General features: G+C 35.2%; 2 protein-coding genes across 11 annotated transcripts in view; one reads left to right on the forward strand and one right to left on the reverse strand.

Annotated features, from left to right (window-relative positions):
* Positions 1-7412, forward strand: part of ECT2L (epithelial cell transforming 2 like) — a 76827-nt gene extending 69415 nt beyond the window's left edge. For all 4 annotated transcript variants that reach the window (XM_019732781.2, XM_019732778.2, XM_019732782.2 and 1 more), the window contains 2 exons: positions 1305-1477; positions 3086-7412. In XM_019732781.2, the coding sequence (XP_019588340.2) occupies positions 1305-1477; positions 3086-3213 (301 nt within the window). In that variant the 3' untranslated portion in view covers positions 3214-7412. The remainder of the gene's footprint in view (positions 1-1304; positions 1478-3085) is intronic.
* A 1785-nt stretch (positions 7413-9197) lies between these two features.
* REPS1 (RALBP1 associated Eps domain containing 1) overlaps positions 9198-24536 on the reverse strand; it is a 78560-nt gene continuing 63221 nt past the window's right edge. For 5 of the 7 annotated variants that reach the window (XM_019732766.2, XM_074333637.1, XM_019732764.2 and 2 more), the window contains 10 exons: positions 23768-23855; positions 22905-23006; positions 20273-20345; positions 18738-18856; positions 17833-17897; positions 15873-16055; positions 14676-14771; positions 13115-13263; positions 12236-12341; positions 9198-9462 (listed from right to left, as the gene is read on the reverse strand). In XM_019732766.2, the coding sequence (XP_019588325.1) occupies positions 9394-9462; positions 12236-12341; positions 13115-13263; positions 14676-14771; positions 15873-16055; positions 17833-17897; positions 18738-18856; positions 20273-20345; positions 22905-23006; positions 23768-23855 (1050 nt within the window). In that variant the 3' untranslated portion in view covers positions 9198-9393. The remainder of the gene's footprint in view (positions 9463-12235; positions 12342-13114; positions 13264-14675; positions 14772-15872; positions 16056-17832; positions 17898-18737; positions 18857-20272; positions 20346-22904; positions 23007-23767; positions 23856-24536) is intronic. The other 2 variants (XM_019732765.2, XM_019732769.2) reach the window with 1 other exon arrangement.

Below are 24536 nucleotides of genomic sequence, written 5' to 3' on the forward strand. Positions count from 1 at the left end.
ACCAAGAAGTATTACTTAGCTATTAAAAATGAATAAAGCCATACCTGCTAACTTGAAGTGATTTCCATTGGAGTGAGAAAAGCAGGAGAAAGTGACAAATATTATCATTTTTTGTAAAATAATGGCACCTATCTATAAATAGTTGTGTATATATGTACATGTGTGTGATTACCTGAGCAGACAAAAAGAAAAGTGGAAAGATATGTAACCTGGGTGACCTGAGCAGAGGGAGGAGTGAGCCAAACAAAAGAAAAAGTGAAACAAAATGTACACTAAAAAAAAGCCAGTAGTATATGGACTTTAGCATTTATTAAAACCATTTGTGGATCTAAATTGACAATTTAAAAATGGTGAAAATAAAAAATAAGAGGCTTCCTTTGAACAAGCCAGTAAATTGACTCCCTTCCTTAGAGTAAATGAGGGCTGATTGATGCTTCTAAAAGAAAACAATTTTTTGGTTATCCTTCGTCAAAACATTGAGCTTGCTTCACTTAGCCACTCCGGGTGGGGTGGGGGCTCCTCCAACCTCCTCCTCAGCACTTGGTGCTCTGTTGAGGCCTCACACAACATAACCTATACTACAGTGAAACATACCTAACACCTTGATCTAGTTCCAACAACAGAACAGCAAAGAGGATAATAGATGGATGGTGAGGAGACCGCACTTTGCCTGCTGATAAATATGCCTACATTTGATCATGGTAGCAACTGCAGTGAAAATGAAAAGCTACTTAATTCTAACCTGTCACACTGATGAAGTATACTAAGTTACACATCAATATCCCTCCAATTAAAATTAGAAATTTCTATTTCTTACCTAGTAGTTAAATGCTTTTCTTTTCCCTGCTTTCTACTTAAGACATCTAGTACCACACTGGTTCCCATGCTTTTCTCTACCCCAACCTGTTATCCTTAAAGACAAAACCAAACAAAAACTTATTATCCCCAATTGCTCAAATACATTAAGCACAGAATTCCAAAGTTGATAGTAGTTTAGAAATACAGCTTTAGCATGATTCATGTCATAAAGGAGGGAAAGTTAAATGTTAATTTCCCCCACATGGCCAGAATACTTGTCCAGTGGGAAGCTCAAACCTCTCTGCCAGGAACCCAGAGGCACACCCCACCCACCGTATTGGTCTGAGACAGGTAAGGGACTACTCACCCCAGGAGGAAAATCAGACAGACAACTTCAATGAGACATTCAAAAGGTTTGTAGTGGAGCAAAAGCCTTGACTATTGGCTTGTTAGTGAATTCTAACAGTACATACACACGCATACGTAACCCTTCTCCACTGTGACAGGCTCTATGAACATACCCGCGATCTCAGTCTTTTCCTCTTCAACGACGCACTGCTTGTTTCTAGTCGGGGCACATCTCACACTCCATTTGAAAGGACTTCAAAGTCAACCTACCAGTTCATCGCATCAGTGGCCCTGAACAGGTTACTCATAGAAGATATTCCGGATTCCAAATGTATGTATTTTTTTCCTTCCAAGAATTGAATACCTTTTGAAAGCTACATTATGTAAAGCTCATTAACTATTAAAATACAGTGGTACCTCTGTATTCAAACGTAATCCGTTCCAGACCGTTTGAGTTCTGAAATGTTCGAAAACCGAGGTGCGGTTTCCCCATAGAAAGTAATGCAAAATGGATTAATCCATTCCAGACCTTTAAAAGCAACCCCGATAACTGCAAATTCAGCATGAATTTTACTATCTAATGATACCATAAATCCATAAAATTTACGGTGTTTGTAAACTGAAATGTTCGTCAACAGAGATGTTAAAAAACCGAGGTACTACTATAGAAAAGTAGGAAAAAGACTGGAATTATAAATTGCAGTTTGCAAATAATTCCCCACATATTTTTAGGATTTCATTAAACTTTCATTTACCTTAAACAGCAAAAGAAAGGAATGCTGGCATTGTCAGACATGCTCCCTGGACAGTAGGAAAACAGTTTTCAAAATTCACAAACGGAGGCATGACCCTCCCCCCACATCGTGAGGGATTCTTTGAAGCAGTTCGAGGGGGAGCTGGAGCCCTTAACCACTACCCTATCCTGCCTGTAGATGTTACAATTTTAGTTTTTATCTATTATGTTTCCATTCTACTGGGTTAAGTGATTATTAACAATTTGCTGTACCTTTTCCTCCCTTAGTTCATATTTGAGAGATAAAGGATGTTTAGAAATAAACATTTCATTCATAACCTCAATAGAAATATAGTTACAGAAAAATTCCTACTTAAACGTACTGTGCCTCTTTAGTTATTCCTATACTCTACTTTCCAAGCTGAAAAGAATCCATCTCTTTGCTGTATTTGTTAGGCCAGACAAACTGAATGTAGCACTCTCATTCAGTATCTTCCACTGCATGTAAAGGCAAGACTTAAGGTTAAAGCTGGAACCAAGATCTCAGAGAAGGTACTAATTTAAAAAGGACTGCTTCTCATTAACTTCAGCTCCATTTTAAATCTGAGCCTGAGAAAAAAATGAATTCCAAGTGTGAGAATCAATATTTCCACCTAGAAGACAAACTCAGATAAAATGGATTACCTACAACCACTGAGAATGTTTAAAAAGTGTATGACATGTCTCTTTTCTTCTCCCCTTAATCAGCTATGCCCTAAATCAATACATCATTTTTGTAACCTAATAGAGTGGCATTCAGCTAAGTAACTGGTTCAATTCTGTCATTGGCCCTCACACAAAGGTTGTCTAGGTTTAGTTCTCAGCATTTCTATCTACAACTATTAGTAAAAACCTTTACTGGTTCCAGTTCCTTCTGGAGTAGCTAAGACAAGGAATTAAAGAACACTACAGTTCCTATCATTTAATTTTTCACTATAATTGCCAATTACAATTATAATATAAAGACAAGATTATTTTAGGTTCTACCATATTATTCAGTAATTTTTCGAAGTTATATTCTAAACAGTATTTGTATTTGTTTGAATTCCTTTTTAGTATTCAAAAAATTCTTAAAGATGATTTGGTCAATTCTTGAATTTTAAAACATTTTCTCCTTTTGATTGTTACCTGCAAAGAGTAATCTATGTACCTCAAATATTTTTACAGATATCAAGAATGCATTTACTCTTCAAGGTCCAAAACGTCAATGGACTTGTGCTACAGAAGTTGAGGATGATAAGTTCCTATGGTTGTCAGCACTCCAAAATGCAATCCGAGCTGCCATGCAGAAGTGAGCCTTAGACTTTAAAGAAAACATCAGGGGTGCCAATTCACCGTGCAAAGGATAGGCGACATGTATTTTCTGTTCCAGATTATTATTTGTATGGATGATGGGAGGATGAACTAGGATAACCAATGTTTCCTCTTTATAATCTTTTAAACTTTATCATCTAACTTTTATACTTTATCACCTATGCTCAATTATGTCAAATGCACAATAACTTGAGTCCAAGATTTTGACCCATTTCTTTTGGTAGTTGTTTTTCACTGGCAGTATTATATATTAACTGATAAAACCTAAGACAGAACAAGGATGTTGCATAGTTTTGTTTTATGATCTAACAAAACATGAAATCAAAACGAAAAGGGTTTCTTAAATGATCAGTCTAGAGGAACATTTTAATTTGTTGGTGTTTTACCAATCATCTTTAACATTTTCCTGAAATTATTATTGATTAAAAAATATGTATAAAAAACATAAATGGCAATTTACTCAAAAACTTGTCACATCTATCCTTAATATGAATGTACTCTTCCAGAGAACATTAAAAATATACCACTACAAAGTATTAAAAAGTTTTCTGCTCTGATCACAGTGCTACAAAACTAGAAATCAATTACAAGAAGAAATCCGGAAAACACACAAATATATGGAGGCTGAATAACACGTTACTAAATAGCAAGTGGGTCAACAATGAGATCAAGGAAGAAATCAAAAGATACCTTGAGACAAATGAAAATGAAAACACAACAACCCAAAATCTATGGGATGCAACAAAAGCAGTTCTAAGAGGGAAATTCACAGCAATGAAGGCCTACCTAAAGAAATAAGAAAAATCTCAAATCAACAGTCTATCTTTATACCTAAGGGAACTGGAAAAAGAACAGCAAAACAAGCCCAAAGGGAGTACAAGGAAGGAAATAATAAAGCTCAGAGCAGAAATAAATGAAATAGAGGCCAAAAAAACAATACAAAAGATCAATGAAAGCAAGAGGGGTTTTTTCAAAAAGATAAACAAAATCGACAAACCTTTAGCCAGACTCACCAAGAAAAAGAGAGGACCCAAATTAATAAAATCAGAAATGAAAGAGAAGGAGTGACAACAGATACCACAGAAATACAGAAAATTTAAAGAAAATTACGAGCAACTATATGCCAACAAATTACACAATCTGGAAGAAATGGATAAACTTTTAGAAACATACTATCTTCAAGACTGAATCAAGAAGAAATAGAAACTCTAAACAGACCGATTACTACCAAAGAAATTGAATCAGTAATCAACAAGCTCCCAACAAACAAAAGTCCTGGACCAGATCGCTTCACAGGTGAATTTTACGAAAACATTCAAAAAGAATTAACACCTAGTCTCCTCAAACTATTCCAAAAAATCCAGAAGGAGGGAAGGCTCCCAAGCATATTTTAAGAGGCCACTATTACTCTGGTCCCCAAACCAGACAAAAAGAAAACTACAGGCCAATATCCCTAATGAACATAGGCACAAAATTCCTCAACAAAATACTAGCAAACCAGATTCAGCAATACATTAAAAAGATCATACACCATGATCAAGTGGGATTCATTCCTGGTAGGCAAGGTTGGTTCAATATCCGCAAATCAATTAACATGATACACCACATTAACCAAATGAAAAATAAAAATTATACGGTCGTTATCAATAGATGCAGAAAAAGCATTTGACAAAATCCAGCAGCTATTTATGATAAAAACTCTTAGCAAAGGGGGAATAGAGGGATCATATCTCAACATAATAAAGGCCATATATGATAAACCCACAGCTAACATCATACTCAATGGGGAAAGGCTAAAATCTTTTCCCTTAAGATCAGGAACAAGACAAAGGAGCCCACTTTCACCACTTTTATTTAACGTAGTTTTGGAAGTTCTAGCCAGAGCAATCAGACAAGAAAAAGAAATAAAAGGCATCCCAATTGGAAAGGAGGAAGTAAAATTGTCATTATATGCAGATGGCATGATACCATATAGAGAGAACCCAAAGACTCCACCAAAAAAACTATTAGAACTGATAAATGAATTTAGTAAAGTAGCAGGACACAAAATTAATATTCAAAAATTAGTTGCATTTGTATACACCAATAATAAACTATCAGAAGGAGAAATCAAGAAAACAATCCCATTTACGATCGCTTCAAAAACAGTAAAATGCTTAGGAATAAATTTAACCAAAATTAGTAAAAGACCTATACTCAGAAAATTATAAGACATTGAAGAGAGAAATCAAAGAAGATACAAATAAATTGAAATACATACTATGTTCATGGACACAAAGAATTAAAATAGTTAAAATGTCAATACTACCTAAGGCAATATATAGAGTCAACACAATTCCTATCAAACTACCAATGTCATTTTTCTCGGAAATAGAACATATAATCCTAAAATTTATATGGAACCATAAAAGACCTCGAATAGCCACAGCAATCTTGAGAAATAAGAACAAAGTAGGAGGTATAACACTACCCAACATCAAATCATACTACAAGGCTACAGTAATCAAAACGGCATGATACTGGCATAAAAACAGACACATAGATCAATGGAACAGAATAGAGAGCCCAGAAATAAATCCATTCTTATATGGTCATTTAATCTATGACAATGGAAACAAGAATTTACATTGGGATAAAGACAGTCTATTTAGTAAATGGTACGGGGAAAACTGGACTGAAACATATAAAAAAATGAAACTGTGGACAACCTCCTTAAGCCATATATGAGAACAAATTCAAAATGGATTAAAGACTTAAATGTAAGACCCAAAACCATAAAACTTCTAGAAGAAAATAAAGAGAGTAAAGTTGCAGACATTACCGAGTAATATTTTTACTGATATATTCCCCCGGGCAAGGAAAGTAAAAGAAAAAATACACATATGGGACTACATAAAACTTAAAAGGTTTTTCACAGCAAAGGAAACCATCAACAAAACAAAAAGGCAGCATACTGAATGGGAGAAAATATTTGTCAATAATACATCTGATAATGGATTAATATCCAAAATTTATAAAACATTCATTCAACTCAACACCAAAAAGACAAACATCCCAATTAAATAACGGGCAGAGGACATGAAGAGACATTTCTCTAAAGAGAATATACAGATGGCCAACAGACATATGAAATAATACTCAACCTCAGTAATCATGAGAGAAATGCAAAAAAAAACCCACAATGAGATACCACCTCACTCTGGTCAGAATGGCTATCATCAATAAATCAACAAATAACAAGTGCTAGCGAGATTATGGAGAAAAGGAAACCCTGGTGCACTGTTGGTGGGACTGCAGATTGGTGCAGCCACTTTGAAATTCAGTATGAAGGTATCTCAAAAAAACTGGAAATGGAACTACCTTATGACTCAGCAATTCCACTCTTAGGTATCTATCCAGAGAAATCTAAGATGCTAATTCAAAAAAAACGCACCCCTATGTTTATTGCAGTGCTATTCACAATAACCAAGACATGGAAACAACCGAAATGCCCCTTGGTAGGTGACTGGATTAAGAAACTGTGGTACATTTATACAATGGAATATTATGCAGTCATAAAGAAAAATGAAATCTTACCATTTGCAATGATATGAATAGACATAGAAAACATTAGGCTAAGTGAAGTAAGTCAGACGGAGAAAAACAAATATCGTATGATTAAACTTATATGTATAATCTAAAGAACTGAATAAATGAGCAAAGTAATCAGAAATAGTCTCAGAGATATAGAGGAAAAACTGATGGTTGCTAGATAGTAGGGAGGTGGGAATGAGGGAGAAGGGGGGGGATTAGAAAGCACAAATTGATAACTACAATATTGCCACAGGATATGAAAGACAATTTGGGAAATACAATCAATGTTGTAAAGATTTTGTAGGGTGTCAGATGGGCACATATCTTATTGGGGAGACCACTTCATGGATGGTGTAGATGCATGACCACTGTACTGTACACCTGAAGCTGAATAATATTGTATGTCAACTATAATTTAATATATATATAGTCACGGGAGATGGAGTACAGCATAGGGAATAGAGTCAATGGAATTGTAATAGATATATGCAATGTCAGAGGGGCAGTAGGATGGGGGAAGGGGGTTGTCACTTTGTGAGGGGTGAAATGTCTATTACATTGTTTTGTACACCTGAAACAAATAAAATTTTTAAAAAGTTTTCTGTAATTTTTAAGTGTTCTTTGGTTGCAAAATTAAATTCTTAGACCTTCCAAATCAGCTTTAAAAATTTGTGACATTGTTAAATTAGTAGGCTGTCAGAAAAAGCAAAACAAAAAAAACCTTTAAAAAACAAAAATAAATGGAAGCTTAGCAAAAGTTGCCCGTAATGGAATTTAGTTAAACAAAAATGAAGAAACTATGACAAATCTGTTTCAAAACAGAGAAATAGCAAAATAGGTGTTGAATAGTATTCTGGGCCTTTAAACCTTTCATTTAATTATTTAACAAACTGAAGCCATAACCTGTTAGCCACTTGGTATCTCTAGCTGATGTATGTAGAAATATTTTTATTTAGTTAATGATAGATAAAAGTTACATGAAACTCGGAAGTCTTCTGTTGTCAGTTTCCTTTTTGCTTCATATTCTCCGTTAAGGTAATAAAATCTATTACTACAGTCTAGGATTGTGAATTAGGCTATTTTAAACATTTTCTTTTTTTATCAATGAAAATATATATTATTAAAAAATTTAAATTCTTGTAAAAACTACAAAATTTTTAAAATATTGTGCTGTTTTATTAGTGTAAAATCACACTTTTGATTCTGTTACGATATATCCATGCAGCTTAACATCTATGATCCTACAGAGAATAAACCATTAAAGGGAACATCTGCTGTTAGTCAGCAATGAATGTAAATTTACAAATGTGATCAAAATGTACGTACCATGTTATAAAACAAATCTGAATACAGTATACTACCCAGAAAAGGGCACACTTCAGAAACTTTGTTAATAGGAAAAACTTGTCTATGGCAAAAGAATGAGCGACAAGATAGTTGAAGGTAAACTAGAAAGCCTAAGGAATTTCCATTTATTCTATGACTAATTAATATCCTCAGAAGTTTTAAAACATATTACTCGAAAATAATCTCTGTAGAGACTGACGAGTACAAGCTTTTGAGAGTTAAGCGCATATTCAAGCAAAAAATGGTGATACTTGCAAGTGGATGGTACTTATATTGTTTGTGGTTTTAATACTTGCCCTTCACTTTCAGGGTATAATTAAGAAAGTCTGTTTTCATAGCTATTTCATAAGTTTGATTGCTGCAGAATTAAAATCTCACACACAAAAACGTTAAGTCACTGGTGAAACTGGTGATCAATTTTTCATACAGAAAATATAGACTCTGACCCCAACTTGACATGGAAAAGTCTGCAAGTACCTCATGACTCCAGAACAATGCTGATTACTATAGAGCTTATGGTTAAAGAATGCCTTATCCAATATAGTTCTTTCAAATAAAAAATTAAATAATGGAATCGTAATAGATATATATGATGTCAGAGGGGCAATAGATTGGGGGCGGGGGGTTATCACCTTGTGGGGGGGTGAAATGTATAACATATTGTTTTGTACACTCAAAACAAATAAACAAACAAAAATATTCTGAGAAGCAAAATACATGCCCATGGACAAAATTAAAAATAGTCCAAGGATTTAAAAAAGAAAGAAAGAAACAATTAAATAGGAAACTCACTTTAAAGATTTTTACAAAACAAATATAGATGCTTTATGTGAAACATTTAATCTAAAAGACAAATTGGATTTATTTAATTTTGTCTCCTGCAAATATTTCTGAGTCGTGCTTGAAATATAAAGAGAAGCCCCTTCTGTGTACGAGATCAGTGTGAAGTTTTGGCCACCTAAGTCTAATAGACAAATGTTATGTATTCCTGACGATTGGAATAACAAGGGTGGGCTATGGTAACAAACACAATATACCCTCCAGAAAAAGTCATCCTGACCCTTTTATTGTTGAAATTAAAAAATAAAAGATACTTAAATACAATGGTGAACATATAGGGCAAAACAGAATCATAAAATTTAATGTTGAATTAAGCAGTGAGCTGAATGTTTGGGTCTCCAAACTGGCCTGAACCCAAAACTGCTTAAAAATGGGTATGTTCACAGTTAACGGCAATTGGCTTAGAGGTGAGAGAATGGTCGAAGTTGTTCCAGTTGAACTTCCAGGGAAATTCTCTCCTCAAGAACATCCTGAAAAAGATGCAAAGTCAAGTTATGTTTCAAAGTATATAAAAATGAAGACACATCTAACAACTCTGCATCAAGAAAAGTTTAAATTTGTTAAGATGACAAAGGGACAGATGTTCATATTTTAAAAACATAGCTCACTTTAGAAGTGCAATTACTTTATATGTATGGAATACTAAAATATGCTATTAAAATGTTCTTATTACATAAATCAGGGTAATAAAACGTTTTTTGTTTACTTATTAGAAAAGCCAATATTTGCAAATGATAGCTATTAATGCATGAATTTTATATGACACGTACCCCCTGCAGTAGATGAGTCAGTTAACACAGATTCTTTCTCCTGGTGATTACATCTGGTCACAGCCAACTCCTGAACCTCATTTTGAGTTTCAGTGTCACAAAGAATAAGTTCATTTTGCAAAACGAATTTCTTATCAGTGTTTGAGCAGTCTTTTCAGATAGCCAGCAAATTCTGATTTATCTACTTTCCTTTTTCTCTATCATGCTTTAACCTGTTTGGTACCATACTTTCTATTTGGTACCATAATTCCCATTTTCTGTCCTCAGAAATAGTGAGAAAAGTGATTTTAAAAATAGCTCCTACATACATGTTTCTATGGTTTTCTTTAGTTCTTCAGAAAAACGCGCATTAACAAAATTTTCATCTTCAGTATGGTACTAGCAAGCTTGTCCTTAATTTTACATTCTTTCTTCAAAACCGACCAAATTTATAATCATAGAACAGCTATAAGTATTTTCTTTGATCAGAGTTATACAAGAATATCATTTATTCCACAGTTATCAAATGCTTAATAACATGAGATTGTGATTTATAAGAAATATATACTTGGTCATTCAGATGACCAAACTATAGTTCTCTTGTACATTTGGTCTTCTTCCCAATTCCTGGCTCACAGCTCCAAAACCCCTAGGAATTTCCAGGAGGGGTCTTTCATGTCAATGAAATGACTTCTGGAAGCACCTAAGGATGGAGGCTGGTTGCCAGGAAGACCAACAAAGTGATTAGAGGGTTGGAATGTTCAGTCCCATCCCCCCACCTCAGGGATGGGAGAGAGGCTGGACGTTGAATCAACAGCCAATGACTGAATCAAGCATGTCTATGCAAGGAAGCTTTGTAAAAACCCCAAAGCACAGGATTTGGAGACTGGTGAACATGAGGCAACGTGGGGAGAGTGGTGTCCTGGAGAGAGCATGGAAGCTCCGCATCCCTTCCCACATACCTTGCCCTATGCATCTGCTCATCTCACTGTTCCTGAATTATAACCTCTTATAAACCAGTGATGCGGTAAGCAACATATTTCTCTGAGTTCTGTGAGCCTTTTTAGCAAATTAATCAAACCCAAGGAGGGGGTTGTAGGAACCTCTGATTTGCAGCCAGTTGGTCAGAAGCAGAGGTAAGAAGAGCCTATGCATCTGAAGAGTGTATATGTGTGGTAGGGGACAACCTTGTAGACTGAACTCAGAACCTGTGGAATCTAATGCTATCTCTAGGTAGACAATGTCAGAATTGAGTTGAATTCTCGGGCACTCTGCTGATGTCTGAGAATTGTTTGTTGGGATGGGGGGGCCCACTCCCAACATTGGAATTGGGTCTGGGAACCCTAAAGACTTACAGATGCTAGGTTTGGAGGACAGAGAGAAAACAGTCACAAGTTTATGTAGGCCAATTCCAGTTTACCTCTGATGTCCTGGACTAAGTATTAACACATCCGTTCCTCTTTATACTCAAAAGTATCTTGGTTTGGACAATAAATTACATGGTAACCCTACACAGAAATGATTATGATTTACCCTCAATGAGTTCAATTTAGTAGGACAGAGACCCATGCGCCATAGATAATAATTCCAGGACAGTGTGATAAATGCTGGATGAGGGATATGAACAAAATGTTATGGGAATGAGCCCTACTCATTTTACATTTCCACAGACCCTTTTCTTCTTTGTGGTTTACAACCTTGCTACTCAAAGTAGGGCCAACAATCCAGCAGCATTTCTAACCCCTGGAAGCTTACCAGAAATGCAGAATTCTCTGGTTCCACTCCATACCTAATATGAATCAGAATTTGCATTGAACATGACCCCAGATTAACTGTATTCACATTAAGGTGTGAAAACCACTAGTTTTCTAAAACATGAATGTTTAATAATGTTGAACCATCAGTGATTCTAGCTGTTAATTTTTACTCATAGGGATTAAAAGAAATCATGGCTAGAGTAAGTAAGAAAAACTAATCCATTCCTCAAGTATAGATGACAGGAGTACACAATGGCCATAGGCACAACTTCTATTTAAGGCTTATCTTTTCCACATGCAAGATGGTCTAACTTGCCCCATCCCTCTTCTTCTTTAGACCTGTTTAAGTCCCTTCAATAGAATCTGAGTTATCTTTGATAAGTCGACAATACTCTCAAATCATCTTAGAATTAAATAGAGTGTAGATAGATAGCCATGTATGTGATCTCAGGGGTACCTGAGGTCACAATATTTCTTCTCTTGGGTTTTATTATGAAAGGTAAGGAACATGAGTGCCTTTCATATATGGAGGATAAGGCAATCATATCAGAACTGAGTATAAAAATTCCATTTAATATTAAAAAATTCAAAGGCATAGGAAGTGTTTTAGATACACATTTCTCTTGTGACACGGAAAGTTTCAAGCATAAGAACTGCTGGATCACCTCTATGTTCCAGTTCAAGTCTGAAACGCTCTCCATCCATGGAACTGCCCAAATATCCACAAACTACATTACCTTTAATTGTTGCTGCAATTCACTATTCAATCTGGCCAAAACTGTGTTGGTTTCCTTATTGCGTCTAATTGATGCCTGAATAGCTTTCTTATCTTTCCCAACAGACCTGAGAAGATAAAGAGGGCAAAAAAAAAAGAAAAATAATAATCTTCATTTCTTTAAATTTTCTCCCTCCTACCCTGATCGCTCTCTCCCAACTAGAAAGCAGAGGGAGCATCTTTTGCTTTTAACATAGCTTCATCTCACTTGCTCAGTTTTAAGGGTCAATCAAAAGTATCTAAGGTTCAGAAGCTTAATTACTGTTGTTATTGTTTTAATTCTTCTTCTTCTGTAGAATCACCTGAGTTTAAGTTAGTCTAGAGCAGGCACTGGCAAACATTTTCTGTAAATAGCCAGAAAGTAAATAAATATTTTATGCTTTGAAGGCCACACAGTTTCTGCTGCACATTATTTTTTGTTTCTTTTTTCTCTTTTTCTCACTCCTCTTTTTCACAAAAATATAAAAGCCATAGCTCATGAAACTTACAAAATCAGGCCATGGGCTGAATTTGGCCCATGAGCCCTAGTCTGTCGATTCCTGGTTTATACCAACTGCAGTTAAAATATCAGTGTTACTCTACATTATTAATTTTTAAGTCTGCCCCAGGGTTTGCAAAAGGTTATTAAAATGAAATTGGAATTGAACTTAATAACAGAAGAAAAAAAGTGGGAAGAATGTTCTGCCTACCCATAAATGAGAAAACTCTCCAAGAGAAACAGCTAAGAACCTTTGTTCAACTAAAGAACTAGTCCGACTGCAATTTCTTTCCGTTTGATATTTTTAATTGCTGTGCTCTTTGTTCCTAGTAATTAAATGTGTTTAGGAATAGCTTTGATTACCTAGGAATAGAAGGCTGTGACGCAAGAACAGCAGCTAAGACGCCTGTCTTTTGTGTATGTTCATCAGCTTCTGGCCTTAATTCATCTTCTGATTTTAATCTTCTTCGAACAGGTTTAGGAGGGGGAGCAAGAGGTGTCGTACCTTTGCTCTGGAAGACAAGATCTCCATCAACAATGAGCATTTCTTGAAGACATTCATGGTGAGTTAGCACTCTACCCACACCATTTGCTTTCCGAAAGCCACTCACTCTCCAAAAATTAAAAGTCACTTGTCCTACTTTAAAACAATTTATAATTTGTAGCAACAGCTAACTTAAGTTACAACAGGAAAGGACGTCCCTAGTTGACATCACAATTGTGAATGTATTTACTACTAGACAATTTACTTAAAGAGTAACATCAGCTACCTGCAGCCCGAATCTGCCTCAATATTAACATATTTAACATAATCATGATACATGCTCAATATATACTTGTTCGATAAATATAAAAGGGAGTCTCCAGAAAGATGCACCCATGATCACCATAGAAGTTCTATTCAAAAATACTAAAATACATCATCTTAATGATTAAAGCAATTTATAAAGAAGTAAAAAGCTAAGTAATTCTTTAGAAACTCTTCACTAAGATGCACAATCATTTTAACTCTTGAAAATAAGTGGACATTTTGTTGGAAACTGAATTTGCCTTCAACAGGATCAGATACTGTATTTTGGTATTTATCATAATCTGATCGGACCTGTTAATAAATGAAAAGAAGACATAACTGCCATCTCTCGGGTTAAGTGTTATTTTTAATTTGTTGCCATGAGCTGACAAAAATAAAATTAACTATTAAAAACCACTACAGAACTACTAATGTAGTAAAAAATAAAGTGTCCAGAAAGTACAATTTAAGCACTTTCAGAAACATGCTATTTTAATAACTATTAGGAATGTCTAGATGAAAATAGAAAAGAAATTACCCAAATTTTTCTCTCAAGGGGAAAGTGTACTGATATCTATAAGTACTTGCAAATGCAAACAACAGATCAGACTGATATAGATAGATACGTGATAAAGCAAGTATAGTAAAATATTAATGGTAAAATCAAGGTATGGGTTTATTGATGTAAAATTGTAAAATTCTTTGAACTTTTCCACGTTTAAAAATTTTCATAAAATGTTAGACAAAAATTATCCCTAAAACAGTTAAAGAAAAAGAGTAAAGTATAATATTAACCTTAGAGGGTGGATAATTTTCCCCTATTCTACTTACAAAAAACTGAATTTGACCAATAAGAAAAGTTCTACTTTATGTACTTGGAAGGCTGTAATACCACATACATTTTGAGAACCCATGGCATACACTAATATAGACAATCATCTACTAGAAATTTTAATAGGCAGATCTTGTTCTGAGCCAGACTAAATATATTACAGTTAAAGGCAGTGGGATGGGTTAGATGATCCCTAACTTTATTTCTACTATTTTCTTCATCTTTAACAACTTACAGTACAAATGACCCCATGTAACTTTCTATATGTAGAACCGATTACTACTGTAAAAGACTTAGCATACCACATTGGCAGGGGCACTAGCAGCTGTCTTTTCTTCAGTTTTACTATCTGTTTTGGCACCTCGAAGAGAACTTGCAGGATCAGAAGCTTTTTCAACCTAGAGATGAATATGTTATTACTAATTATATAAAAGTAATATATAGCTATGCATAAATATGTTATGAATCAGAATAAAATGTTAAGAAAATATTCATTCTGACAATAAGGAATCTGAGATGGGTATGAGAAGGAATCTGAGAAAACCCTGTAAAAGGACCACTCCTGACTACTGAATGGCAGAGAGTAGGGAAGGTAATAGATCTGCGGGTGTTGGGGGGCAGGGGGCGCTGAGGATGCACCCTAGCACAGTTTGGGAAGTCCTGTGGTTGGGAGAAGGGGTGCATCCACCCAGGGGCCTGTGCACACCTGGACTCCCCTCAGGGCCTTCCCGGCCTTCCTGGAGGTCCAGTCCACATCCTTAGCGGCCCCATGCGAGGTAGAAAATTAAAAGTCTGAAGAAGTGGCTGGGAGAAAGTTTTCCATGGGTCAGCTCTATAAGAAACCTTTGTCTAAATTATGCCAGTCAAATAAACATGGATTTCTGGATCTGTCAGAGAGGTTCAGTATAGGTTGAGACAATCAGAACCGCGATTTTAGAGTTTCTCGGGTCCCACCGATTCCCCCTGTATGTTTAGTGAGGTCAGGGATCCCTAGCGAAGTTCTTGCCGCCAGGACTACACAGTCTCCTAGAACAAGGTCTGCCAACATGACATTTTGACATCCTGTAGTCTGTAAGTCTGTCTAAAGTGACTTACTCTCATACAGAGTGTAGTAGCTATGGTAACCACAGCCTGTTGATGCATGGAAATCTTCACCAAATCACACAATCAGATGCTTAGCATTCAGATGCAACCCCCAGAGCAGAGTTTTAGCCAGGACCAGATGGTTGTGTCTTTTCACACAACGGCTACTCCCACACACATTCTGACTCTTATTAAGCATTACACTGCAACCAGCAGGTGTCTGAGGCCAGGGAGAAAACTGAAAAGCACTGAACTAGGGAATATAAATTATCTAAAAGCAGCGGCAGCAGATATTTTGCTCACTGATGTGATGTCCCCTCTAATATCTGCTCTGTTAGGGGTTATTGTTTATACACAGGCTATGCATGATATGAAAAGAGATTCCCCCCAGAAAACTACGTAAGGGCTTAACTGACCGGCAAGACCTCTGGTTTCTCAGCTTCATCATCTTGTTCTTCATTTACGTTTGATGCAGCAAATACTTCAAATTGGCTGAAATCTGCAAAGTTTGGTTGTTCTGGTATCTGCTGAGGTGAGGTACTAGTGTGAGTTATCAGGCCATCGGCATCCACTGGGCGATGCACAACGGGACCAGGAGCCTGGACAATGGTTCAGGAGAGAGGAACAAACGTCTTATTGTTGTATCAAAGTAGCCTCTTTTGCTTTGAAAATATTAATCTAAACATGTTGTTTTATTATCTGTAAATTCGGGGAGATGAGCTCCAGTAACATTTAGCTTTAAAAAAACACACCCATAAATGAAACACCAAGACACAAAAAAATTAAACTAACAAACCCGACAAACCCTCAATAAAAAAGATACTTTTACAAAATTCTTACTGCAAAAAAGTGTGTAAGGAGAGGGGAGGGTCTGGCCCTATTCTCTGATTCTCTACTTGGATCTATTTTTTTCGTAAATGGGCTACACACAATAGTTTGTTCTTTAAACAAGTTATTTTAAAAATTGCTTCATTATGTTTTTAAAAAGGTTATTTTTAAAGGGTGAAAAACAGTGTTCTATTCTACCAACACTTCAGTGCACTTCCTTTGAACTTGTCTTCCACTCCTTTGCCAGACCAATCCTTCTAAAATTTTCAACCGAAAAATATATTTACCGAGTATCTACTTTTGGTCAAGCACTATGGGTGTAACAGTGAACACAATAAATAAGGTCCAAGCCCTAATGAAGCTGACAGTCTATTGCAGGATGAGAGATAAGTTAACAAGGAATTAAAACAGACTGTGAGAAGTTGTATGACCAAGTACAGGATGCTACAGGAATAAATCTGAAGTCTCTTCCCTGCTTACCCTTTAAACATTTTCCATGTCCTTTAAGAAAAACTCTACCTTTATTAGAATGACATAGGAGATGCTCTGTGCCCTCCCCACCTCTTTAGTTTCCTTTCCCATCATTCCAACTGTACTTTGTTTTCCCTTGAAGGAGATGCCAGACTTCCCTCAGTTCTCTGTGGCTTTGTGGATGCCATTCCAAGTCCGGTTGGAATGCCCTCTCCCAAAGAAATACCACCTGATCTTTCAAGTTTCTGTTTAGGTCTCACTTCCTTCATTTTATTTACACATTTTCAATGTGATCCCTGACTTTACTAGCTAATAAAGGTGTTGCAAAGCATTTCATGAATACATCTACTGTATTCTATCATTGTTGTTTACAGGTCTGCCTTCCTCACTAGATGTTTCTGGAGTCAAGAGACCAACTCATTGGGTTTCACAGCTTAACCACAGCAAGAGTATTTTTGCTGGTACTTTAGATACAATAAATACTGGAATATTCAAATTTCAGTATCTTTTATTTGATTAAGAAACCATCTTTTAACTATTTATACCCAACTTCACTTTACAAATCTAACTCAGAAAAAAAAAATCAACCAAATTCATTTATGTAAAAGGTAGTCAGTCAGTCACATAAAACTAACAGCTATAATCCATAATCTACCCTGGAACAAACAGTTTTGTGCAGATCAAAACAATTTCATCCTGGCAGGGATGCAGAGGTGACCTAACACTTCCTTTACTGATGCAGTAACACATCCAGACAGATGCAGTGAGGTTACTCTGAGTCACCGCTAGATCCAGGACATAAAGGGACATCTCTTATCTCCCAATCCATTGTTCTTTCCACTAAATCACACTTTGTCAAGGTGTTATCTTTTGGTTTCCTTTTAAGCTTCTTTCAAAAAATAATTCAAATCATTATGGGAATAACCTTCCAAAATAAGACTTACCTTCCCTGAATTAAATGCTCATTAAGAATGACAAAGAGGTAATTCCCAATCTTCGAAATAATTCTAGAATAGAATCAAATACCTAACAGACTAACTGATCCTGAAGACGGCAATGGCTCATGCTCAGAATTACCTGGGAGGGCTGTGGTCTTGGAGGCACTGCAGGAGGATGGGCAACAACTCCAGCCTGTTGTTGTCCTGCATAAACACACAAGTCTCCTTTTTAGTAACTATGTAATTCCTTTGCTACTGGAACAGGTTGAAAGAATATGAGCCAACTATACAGACTTCTAAGAATGTTTGGTAAGTAGAAGAAGGCATAGATATCTTATGTGACTGCCTACATGTGCCCTAATGGCCAAATTTCATGGCCTTTTCTCAGCCCTCATTTCTCTTGTTCTACTGAACAAGGCACTCTTGACATGCGCCCCCATTTCCATAATACTATGCATTCTTGGTTTTCTTCCCATATTTCTGACTGCTCTTTAGCTATTAAATATGAGGATTTCCAAGATTTCTCTTTTAATTAATATTTCACTCTGTCATTTCTAGGTAAATATTCTCAAATAATACATCAATCTTTCTAAACTCACAAGTTCAGTGGCCTATTATTCCTCCTCTTCCTCATTATTTCAAACTCATATTGTCTAAACAGGACATTATCACCCACTGTTCTAATTTTTCTATTTTGATCACATAATAACAATGACCAGTTACATAAAAATTAAAACCGTGAGTAAGCTATGACTCATCTCTCCTTTGTCAGCTAACTTAAGACCTACTGGCTAACCCTCATGGATATCTCCACATCATTCTTTTAAATTCTCTTATGGCATCTCTCAGGTTCCCATCTTTAACTATTTGAATTCAAAAACATTTTATATAGACATTAGGAAAACAAATTCCCTCTCATCTGATATCTTAAATTCATTTTTTTCCTTTAGATAAATATAAGACATACTACGAGAAAATAAAATGTGTTTTTAATTAACTTTAAAATCAGATGCTAATACATATATGGTTCTCTCTAACTCCTACCTGTGGTGACTGTGAAGGTCCGATTCAGATCTAAAGATGACGACCTAGAATGAGAGGGCTGTGGCCTTGGAGGGGGAGGTGGTGGTGCAGTGTTATCTGGTGACGTTCCTGAATGAGACCTGCAAAATTCACCCCATTACAATTGGTCATGTTACTGATATTGGAGCTTTTTTACTTCTTAAGCATTCAAACTTGGCTAAGCAGCAAAGGATATTATTGGTATAACATTTTCTCAAGTAGTTATACAAGTATTATAATGAATACAGTACTATTTATGATGTCTACTGAACAAATGGTTATTTAATGTGGCGAATAATCTTCTTAACAAAGTATAATTATATATTAAATTTCAAAAAATTTGAAAAGAAAGTTAGCTATTAACAAAAATTTAAGGTAGACTGCAAAACTAGTGTAATGTTTTCCCATTCAATTAAAGATAATCTTAGTCGGAAATAATTATTTTCAAAAAAGAGGAACTCTACTTTCAGATATGGTTAGCTTTCAACTTATTTAAAGTTTGGAGCTTGTAATCTGGCTCAAACAGTTGAGTTCCCTGTTCCTGTGTTACCACAGGCCATTCCGTTTTAGAGGTGACGAGGCTCACGCTCACTTTTCTATATTCTGAAGAGTCTCCTGGACTCTGGCAATCTGATCCTCACTGACAGGGATAAAAAGCAGAACAAAATCCACGAAGACTGAGAATTCTAAGGAACAGGAAGAACGATAGGAGGAAGCAGGCTTTTGACTCTCTGTAAGCTCTGGAGTTTCTATTATTACTAGTCTCTCTCTATAACCTCCAGGCGTGTGGCAAAAGGATACTTATCACGCATAACAAGTGAGAGGAGAAAGATGCTTCTGTCCTGCACAAGCTTTTTGTGGATGGTAAAACCCTTGCAGACAAATCCCTTGCCACTCTCACCCTATCCCACACCTTTTTGTTTGTGCCTGAAAAGTTATATGAAACGCAGATCTTCAGGGTGGGTAGGAAGCTTAACACTGGGCTGTGATTCTGAATGGCATTTTAAAACACAATTCTTTTGGTACTTGTCTTTAGGGTCTTTAGGCTATAAAAGGAAACCTGCAGATTTTTACTTAAACAGACTCTCACTGTTTACCTACAAAAGGACTGTATTAAAACTGCTACTGCCAGAAGTTATCAGCCCTTCATAAACCTTCCACAGAATACCATGAAGACAATTTGTTTTCCTATTAAAGTTGGAAAGAATCAAAATCACTTCCCTTTTACATACATCAACAGGTAACCTAATAGCCTTCAGAGAAGTGAATAACTAAACAGAAAAAAATACCTACCATGTTTCCCTGAAAATAAGACCAGGTCTTGTATTAAGTTTTGCTCCAAAAGACGCATTAGGGCTTATGTTCAGGGGATGTCCTCCTGAAAAATCATGCTAGGGTTTATTTTCCGGTTAGGTCTTATTTTTGGGGAAACATGGTATTTATACTTGGTCCTAAATAATTTTGAATATTAAAATGTAACAAGATATTTTAATATGATTTTTTACATAAATACTGACCTTTGATGAGTTACATTGTTCCCGATCTGTTCTGGGTCTGAAGCAAAAGAGTCTGAACTACTGTAATCATCTGCTGATAAATGGAATATATCCTAATTAATAATAATCATTTTTTTCACTTTTACTCCATATGCCCCAAATATAATTGAATGACTGCTTCAAATCAGAGATATTCAAAGATGGACTAACGTGTTCATCCCAGTGTTATTAACTGCAAAAAATTAAATATAAATAAAATAAAGCATGGCCTATTTATACAATAAAATACTACCGTGCTTCCCTGAAAATAAGACGTAGCTGGACCATCAGCTCTAATGCATCTTTTAGAGCAAAAATTAATAAAAGATCCAGTCTTATTTTAATATAAGACCAGGTATAATACAATATAATACAATACAATATAACATAACATAATATAATACCGGGTCTTATATAATGTAAGACCAGGTATAATATCATATCATATCATATCATACCATATCATATCATATCATTCCGGGTCTTATATTAATTTTTGCTTCAAAAGATGCATTAAAGCTGATGGTCTAGCTAGGTCTTATTTTCGGGGAAACATGGTATGCGTACAGAAAGTTACAATCTAGAAAAATTAACATTTAACAAGAGAAATACTCAAAATAAGTTATATGGAATGAGGTCACAAACAGCACATATATTACAATTTCATTTTATATAAAAATATAGCATATGCACAGAAAGAAGATTAAGGCTGACAACGAATATTAATCATGGTCATTTGTGAAATAGATTATGAAAATTTTTCTTATTTTTACTACATCTCAACAATAAGCATTAATTACTTTTGTCATTTTTGAAGCACTTGAAATATTTTAAATAAAGAAAACATTTAAAAATTGTGAAAAATTAAAAATTTCCCAAGGGAATAAAATGTGCTTAGACAATAATAAAATTGTTGAAATCAGCCGGATGTTCCCAATTTTTCACCAGAGGAAGTATCACTTTCGATTTCCTCAAAGTCTTATGAAGGAGCAGAGAATCCCAGAAGTAGACTAACAGTTATGATATAATAAAGAAATTTTAAAATAGAAATTCTAGGGACAATATGAAGGAATACAACTACATACTTTCAAGAGTTATAAATTGAAGAGACTGATTATTTGGTTTCGTTTCATTTCTAAATACCCCTTTCCTTTTTCTTGTCAAATCACTGAATTATTTAATTGATACAAGAATGATGCTAGAGCTAACATATTTCCATCTGGATGTCCCATTAGGCATTTCAAACTTAAGATGTCCAAACCTAGACCTATCACAGTCTTCCTCAATTCCCAGTTGCTCAGGCCAAAATTCCTTGAAATCACCCATGACCCTCCTCTCTCTCTGTCTCACATCCTGTATCACATAGGAAAGCAAATCCTGTGTTTTCTTCCTATAAAATATAGCTAGAATCTGACCACTTCTCAGCATTTCTACTGCTACCGCCCCAGTCCAAGCCGTCATCTTCTCTTGCCTGGATTTTAACTGTCTCCTAAATGGTCGTTCCCTGTGTGGACTCTTGCTTCTGGCCTGTTATCAGTCTATAGCTGCCAGAGTGATCCTGTTTAAAAAATGAAGGTCAGACCATGTCACTTCTCCATTCAAAACTTTCTAATGGCTTTTTAACTCAGTCAGTAAGAGTCAGCCTTACCCTGCTCCTGGGTTACTATTCTACCACTTTCTACCTCTGCCTGCCAAATTTGCTAACTAGTTCTACTCTAGGTGTTTGCTTGCTGTTCCCAGCAAGTAAGGCATAGTTCCTAAATCAGGGTTTCACGTTTGATATTCCTGCACCTAAAATGTCCTTCCTTCAGATATACACACAGGAGAATCTCTCCACTCCTTCAAGTTTTAACTCAAATGTTATCTTCTGGTGAGGCCATCTCTGACCAACAAATTTAAAATGTCACGCCCTCTCCCCTTCCCAAGTTTTTATTTTTATCCAGGGTGTTAACTACCTCCTAGCATATAACGTTCCTCCCCCGGTTTTCTCTTATATAAGCTCCATAAAGGAGCTGTTTTGTTTTGTTTTGCTTACGGCTGAATCCCCAGTGTCTAGAACAGAGCCTGGCACATAACATTCAATTAACATTGGCTGAATGAATGAATATATATACAATTTCTTGTGAGAGAGAGAAAGGAGCTAATGAGAAGGAGGCAATGAAATACATCTGGCTGAGAGCAATGGCCAACAGGTCTGTCTTGAAGCAGGTTCAAGTGGCAATGGGCAACCACTTACCATGTTTCCCCGAAAATAAGACCTCATCGGACAATCAACTCTAATGAGTCTTTTGAAGCAAAAATTAATATAAGACCCGGTCTTATTTTACTATAATATAAGACTGGGTATGATATGATATGATATGATATAATATATAATACTGGGTCTTCTATTAATTTTTGCTCTAAAAGACACATTAGAGCTGATTGTCCGGCTAGGTCTTATTTTCGGGGAAACAGGGTATTCATAAAGAGGGTGGGGTGTTTACAAGGGTTGGCTGTTCTCTAATGTATTCAGTGAAGATAGTATTAAATGGCTATACATTAGCATTATGCAGTCTCTAAATCCAGACTTCATAAACTTTAAATGGAAGGTGTAATGCTATCTTTCACTTACCTACAGTATTTCCAGAAGCAAATTTCACCGATGAATTTATCTTATTTTCTTCTGAAAGGTCAGATGTTTTCACAAGTAATGGGCTAGTGGGATTAGTATGATCTAGTAGAGAGAAATAATAAGTAAAAATACAAGATATAGGTATTTGAATCAATAAGTTTATAAACCTCAGAGTACATGGTAAGACTTCATTTAGATATTCCAAAGAAGCTGCAGGTAAATCCATGCGATATAAGACAAAAAAAATATTTTTAATAAAAACAAATATAAAATGGTTTATATACAATTTTGTTTTCTGCCATAATAGGAAATATTTTATAATGAAAAAGTCAATTTGCATGTTCATACTGTGTTAGTTTTATCAATGTAGGGCAATTACTTAAAACATCACACAAATGGTTGTAAAATAAGTAATTTATGATGTTGACTTATGTAGAAAATAAATCTACTTTTGAGAAACACTAACTAAAACATTTAATCTAGGAGAAAATTCAAGAGTTTAAGCCAAATATACAATTTCACAGCCAAACTTTACTTTAACATATACCTCTTCAATTAAAATTTGAACATACTTTGAATGTAAATTCATAAGTGATCATAAAAATCCAGAGTATATCAGAAAAGTCATTTTCCAAATGTCCTTATTTAAACACTTCATAATTTAAATTCAATAATTTCCTTTTTAAAACTAACAAATTAAAAAATACATATATAGCATAATTGCAGAAAATACTATGTTAAAAAATAAACAATTGTGACAGAAACTGCACCCTGACAGAATAATTACTTGTGTATTTTAGCTTGATGCTAATCCAAAACACAACCCACTAAACTCAAATACAGCCCAGCCACAGCTTCCTTACCACTGCCAGTTCTTTTAAGTTCCATTTCCTGCATGTGGATTTTGCTTGGAGTCATCCGAATAGGAACTGGATGAACAATAGCAGTATCCTAGAGACAAATGAGAGGAAGTACAGAATTTGTATTAAAAATGCCAAGCTATACCATGAAATAATTAAAATTAACCAGACTTTAAAAACTGGTGGATAGACTTTCTCATTCACACTAAGGCAAGCATGAAAATTAATTTTTAAATTAGAAGTTCTAGAAAATTTATTTTTAAAAAATCAAGTTCACTATACATACCGAATAATCTGATTTATTTTACAGAAAGTACACTTTAACTTTTGAGTGATTAAAGATTTGAGTGAAAAAATTATCTTATAAAAATATAGTTCAAGACAGTACTGAAAGGCAGAGTGTGAAATGATCTGATGAAATCATATAAATTGGAACCTCTCAGATAAAAGTGAACTATGTCATGAGAATCCAAAAACTAAGTAACAGACTGAACTCATTTTCAGGAAACTGCTCAAGAAAATTTGACACTTTTGTTTTTCATATATAAAACAAAGTTAATAAGATGCCTGCTATATGGTAACAGTAAGCACAATACATACTTTCTATACATTAGTTCTATAGAATTGTTTAAAATTTAGCATAAAACTTCCACAGAGGGATCCATTTTTTAAGAGGGCTAAGCAAGAATCCTACTCTAACACTCAATACTTTTCTTAAACCTTTTCAAGACTATAATACATCTGGTATCCCTAAACTTCATGAGTGGCAAGT

The sequence above is a fragment of the Rhinolophus sinicus genome, linkage group LG05 (genome assembly GCF_036562045.2).
Source record: "Rhinolophus sinicus isolate RSC01 linkage group LG05, ASM3656204v1, whole genome shotgun sequence".
NCBI classification, from domain to species: Eukaryota; Metazoa; Chordata; class Mammalia; order Chiroptera; family Rhinolophidae; genus Rhinolophus; species Rhinolophus sinicus.